Source organism: Meles meles, chromosome 5, assembly GCF_922984935.1.
Source record: "Meles meles chromosome 5, mMelMel3.1 paternal haplotype, whole genome shotgun sequence".
NCBI classification, from domain to species: Eukaryota; Metazoa; Chordata; class Mammalia; order Carnivora; family Mustelidae; genus Meles; species Meles meles.
In genome coordinates, this window is record NC_060070.1 from 17135071 (window position 1) to 17140188 (window position 5118).

Sequence of the window (5118 nt, forward strand, 5' to 3'; positions counted from 1 at the left end):
TTCATCACCATCAACCTAGTTCAAGTTCACTCCCACCTCTCTTCACGGCAGTGGTGCTCTAACTAGTCTCTCCATTTCCATGTTGGCTCTCCCTCTTCCCCACCATAACTTTCCCACAAGAATATCAGAACAATCTTCCTAAAATGCTCATGGCCTGAAAACTAAACTCCTTTGCACAACTTCAAGGAGCTGCATGACCTGTCCCTTGCTTTGCCTCTTCCAGTCACCTTTAAGGCTTCCGGCTGTGCTAAGATTTTTCTCACCTCGGTCCTTGCCATGCTATTCTACAAACAGAAATGCTCTGCTATTTTTCCGGTTTCAGTTTCTCACAGATTTCTTGAGTCTCCTCCCCTCCTCTAAATCGGGTCATAACCTGTATTTCTACATTTATTTGTATGGTAAAGGTTTTATCGGACTTCTGTACTATGTCAAAGATGCGTCATGACTCTACAGGGGTTCATAACACTATCCTCTCTACTTTTGTGTATATTTGAAATTTCCCATAATAAAATCCTTTAGGAATACATGAAACAAGATGGGCTCGGGAGGGAAACAAACCATAAGAGACTCTTAATGTCACAAAACAGACTGAGGGTGGCAGGGGGGAGAGGAGTAGGCAGAGGGTGGTTGGGTTATGGACATTGGGGAGGGTATGTGCTATGGTGAGTTCTGTGAAGTGTGTAAACCTGGAGATTCACAGACCTGTACCCCTGGGGCTAATAAGACATTATATGTTTATAAAAAAAAAACAAAAACAAAAACCACACTGGGTTTCATAGATACAATTTCACACTCACACAAAAGGCAAAATAGCTCATTAATAATTTTCAAGATTGATGACATGTCGAAATGATAGTATTTGGCTACCTTGGGTTAAATCAATAAATCACTAAATTAAATAAATAAATAAATAAAATCTTTTAAAATTTTCCCTTGAGTCCTGCAAGTGAAAACCAACAGTTCTGCTTGCAATTATCCTAGTTTTCCATGTTTTGTATTTTTTTAATTTTATTTTCCTTTTCGTGATAATTTTTTGGGTTTTTGTTTAGTAACCCGCCACAAAATGCCAGTATTTTAATGTTCCAAACAAGGTGTAATCTACAAGACAGTGAATTTGAAATTAACATCAGATAACCTAAAAGAAAGGTCAGAAGTTCCTTTGTTCTTTCAGTTTCTGCTACTTAAGTCTTTTATATGACTTCATTATGATTCAGTGAAAGGGACCCTAGAGCAGGGATATCAAACTTCTGACCCAGTTCCAGTCTGTCACTTTGAGTCAGTCACCAGACTTTGCTTCCTTTTTTGTAATTAATATAATAAATAGGTAAAGTACTAATTTTTTATTGATTTAAAATTGTTCCCACAATTTGAAAAATCTAAAAAAGAGCAGTCATACACGATACCAAAGCTTTTTATTTTTTAATGAAGTGAAAACTCGAACTTTCCCTATATTCATTCATAAGATCATAACCCAGCAGCAGTGTTCATCCCGGGTGTATCTACAAAGCCGAGAATGGGAATCACTGTATCCCCTTCGTTAGATCTGATACTATGACTCTTCTCTTTTCTGTTAACATATTTGTGCAACATGCTGTAGTACTGGTCCTTCGGATTGAAAGTATACAGTGAGGAAATCTGCTGCCAGTCTTTGATGCTGGGGGTGGTGTACTCCTTTGGATGCGTGCATTCAAAGAAACATTTAATATTCTCTTTGGCCAGTTCTGTTGCATGCTCTGTGGCCTGACTTTTAAGGATCTGCTGCTCCTGTTCCAAATAGATTTTCCAGAATTTCAGCTGCAGGAAACTAACTGGAGAGAGGCATCGGGAGACAGATGTGAAGATCAGAAGGAAGATGATGACAACTGCTATCAGGATCCAGCCCAGAACCTTAGGGAAACACACAGAAAAAAACAGCAATTTAGCCACATTTTATATATATGTGTGTGTGTGTGTGTGTGTGTGTGTGTGTGTACATACACACACATATATATGTTTAAAATATTTTTTTAAAGATTTTATTTATTTATTTGACAGACAGACAGAGATCACAAGTAGGCAGAGAGGCAGGCAGAGAGAGGAGGAAGCAGGCTCCCCGCTGAGCAGAGAGCCCGACGTGGGGCTCGATCCCGGGACCCTGAGATCATGACCTGAGCCGAAGGCAGAGGCTTTAACCCACCGAGCCACCCAGGCGCCCCTTAAAATCTTTTTTTTTTTTAAGATTTTATTTATTTATTTGAGAGTGTGTGTGTGCGTGCGTGCACGAAAGAGAGAGAGAGAGAGAGAGGGAGGGCACGCACAGGAGCAGGGGGTAGGGGCAGAGGGAGAAGGAGAGGGAGAAGCAGACTCCTGGCTGAGAAGGGAGCCCCACCCAGGGCTCCATCCCAGGACTCTGGGATCATGACAGGAGCTGAAGGCAGACGCTTCAGCGACTGAGTCACCCAGGCGCCCCAAAATTTAAAAATTCCTACCTAGAGTTTGAACTACTCACAGTGATTATGATGATCAAGCAACAGTTTTAGGTCTTAGTCTCTCTCTCTCTCTCTTTTAAAATCTATTTATGAAAGAGAGAGACAGACAGATTCTCTGTGGAGCAGAAGTCGGCGTGGGGCTCAATCCCTAGACCCCCGGATCCTGTCCCTAGCAGAGAGCAGAAGATGAACCGACTGAGCCACCCAGGCGCCCCAGATCTTGGTCTCTTGAAGTGACAGTAACTCCCAAAACCCTTGGTAGAACTGCTTGACAAATCATTTTCCAACTCATGTCCAAGGCCCAGAGAATTCACTACGCTAGAATTCAAAACGTGGAATTTTGGCAAATCCAAAGAAACAAGCATTCCTGTTCAAGAACCTCTTAGCTTGGGGCGCCTGGGTGGCTCAGTGGGTTAAAGCCTCTGCCTTCGGCTCAGGTCATGATCTCAGGGTCCTGGGATGGAGCCCCACATCGGGCTCTCTGCTCAGCAGGGAGGCTGCTTCCCCCTCTCTCTCTCTCTGCCTGCCTCTCTGCCTACTTGTGATCTCTGCCTTCAAATAAATAAATAAAATCCTTAAAAAAAAAAGAAAAAAGGGGGAGGGGGGGAAGAACCTCTGAGCTTTACATGCCCAGAAGCAGCGTTGGGTGGTGGCTTTAGAGCCAGGACAACCCATTTTATTGTAACAATTCTGCCTTCTTCTGGCTGGACAAACAACTGGACCTGGGCATGGTGTATCAAGAAGATGATGTAGGATTGGAGGTCAAGGGCCTGGCGCGGTATCCGGCCCAGGGCAGGTGCCTGAAATTGCACGTGCGCCTTCCCTCCTTCTCACTCGTCGCCGTTCTCCTTTGTCTTCAGGGGTCCCGGGTCTGGAGCCAAGTCCCGCCCCCCCGCTCGCCCCTCCCCCGGCCCCTCCCCCATCCTCCCGACGGTGGCCAGCGGCCGGCGCCTGACCTGCGACTGGGCCTTGAGCTCCTTCATTAGGTCCTGCACGTCGGACGCCTGCGCCGGGCTGCAGGGCGCCAGCGGCAGCCGGGCCTCGCAGGTGGGGTCCCGGCCCCGGCACAGGCGCCGGGCCAGGGGGCCGCTCCCGGAGGCGGCGCACTCGTAGAAGGCGCCCCCGAGCAGCGCCACCGACACCCAGGTGAGCGGCGCGACGGCGGCGGTGGCGCTGAGCTGCGCGAACACCAGGACGCCCCGCCGGCCCGCGCCGCAGCCCCGCGAGCGGGCGCCGCGCGCGCAGCAGCCGGTCAGCAGGCGCCAGGTGCGCGCGTTGAGCACGTAGCCCAGCAGGAAGAGGGCGAGCGCGGGCACCAGCAGGAAGACCAGGCCGTAGGGCAGGTTCCAGGTCGCGCTGCAGGGACACTGGAACACCGCGGTGGAGAACACGCGCTCGCCGCCCGCCGTCAGGAGGGTCACCAGGCCATAGCCCAGCGTGCTGTGATGCTTGAGGTGCAGGTCCAGCACCGTCTGGAACTTATCCATGGGCCGCCTACCCGCGCGGGCCTCTCAGCTTCTGCCTCTGCAGGGCCCTGCTCCTGCCACGGTTTGGGTGGGCTGCGGTCTAGGGCTTTCCACTCTGCTGGGCAGCAGCTTCCGGACTGGGGAGAAGGGCTTCTCGGGCCTCTGTGAGCTTTCGCTTTCTTATTTCAAGCCGGCCAAGTCTGGCTGATACACCCTTGACCTCTCAGGATCCCTGGTTTGGCTGATTCCATGGTTACCTTAGTTTCTACCCAACTGACAAGAAACCAGGGGACTTTCCTTGGCCTTCCTGATTCGATGCAGCTACCCAGTGAAAAGAGAACAAAATTCTCCTTGCATAAACGCAGAATGCTAGATTTTCCCCTATTATAGCCCCCTTCCTTCTAAGCCAACTCAGACCCGGACCATTACAAAAAAACTAGTCAGTTACAGGAAACATTACTCAAGGACAAACTTTTGGTTCCTCTTTCATAAGCTAAATCACAACAGAGCCCAGCTCAAGTTCTCGTACCTCCATGATCTTCTGGCCCCTTCTGGCCCCCTCCTGGACAGAATCACCAGCCTCATTCACACTGACTGTTGTCGCTTCTGATCTCCCACAGGGCGTTAGACTGAACCTATTTGACTGGCTTCTGCCTCTTTTATTCCCCCAGGTACAACCTAACACTGTCAGTACCTGGAGGACAGAGCTACCTCCCACTACCCCTGCCTGGCCCAAACCACCATTCTGTAGCATTTTGAGGAAAAGCTATTCTCTCTGTGTGAGTCCAAACTGTCATGCAGGACAGTTAGGGCCCCTTCTCTGAGATGAAACCGGGTCCTGCCTGTAAACTTGCAGCAAAGCTCCGTGTTTGAGGCATGTCATTTCTGCTTTATTCCTACATCTCAAAAAAAATACATTTTTTCTTCCCTTGTCCCTCAGTTGACCCTGCCCGTCTTACTGCTAGACGCGTCTTTCCTCCTACCACATACTCCCAAAGATGCTGCCTCCCTGCTCCACACTTTCTGCATACAACCATGAATGAAGCCCACTCTAGCCACAACCTTTATGCAGATGACCTTATCCAAATCTCCCTCATCTGTAACCTAACTAAAATGTGCCCTTCTGTCCTCTTGAGTAACACATTTCGCAAAACAAGGAGGGTTGGCTGGCTTCCTCCCATTAC

At 48.8% G+C, this 5118-nt stretch overlaps 1 protein-coding gene across 1 annotated transcript; it reads right to left on the reverse strand.

Moving 5' to 3' along the window:
- Positions 1-1403: 1403 nt before the first annotated feature.
- CALHM6 (calcium homeostasis modulator family member 6) lies at positions 1404-4146 on the reverse strand. Its single transcript, XM_046005721.1, has 2 exons — positions 3425-4146; positions 1404-1887 (listed from the first exon to the last, which is right to left on the reverse strand). The coding sequence occupies exons 1-2, from the start codon at positions 3953-3955 to the stop codon at positions 1465-1467; spliced, it is 954 nt and encodes a 317-aa protein (XP_045861677.1). The 5' UTR covers positions 3956-4146; the 3' UTR covers positions 1404-1464.
- Between the last annotated feature and the right edge of the window lie 972 nt (positions 4147-5118).

Coding starts and splice junctions, on each gene's coding strand:
- CALHM6 (XM_046005721.1), bottom strand. CDS start 3,955: ATGGATAAGTTCCAGACGGTGCTGGACCTGCACCTCAAGCATCACAGC. Junction 1,888..3,424: donor AGCTCAAGGCCCAGTCGCAG/GTCAGGCGCCGG, acceptor TGTTTCCCTAAG/GTTCTGGGCTGGATCCTGAT.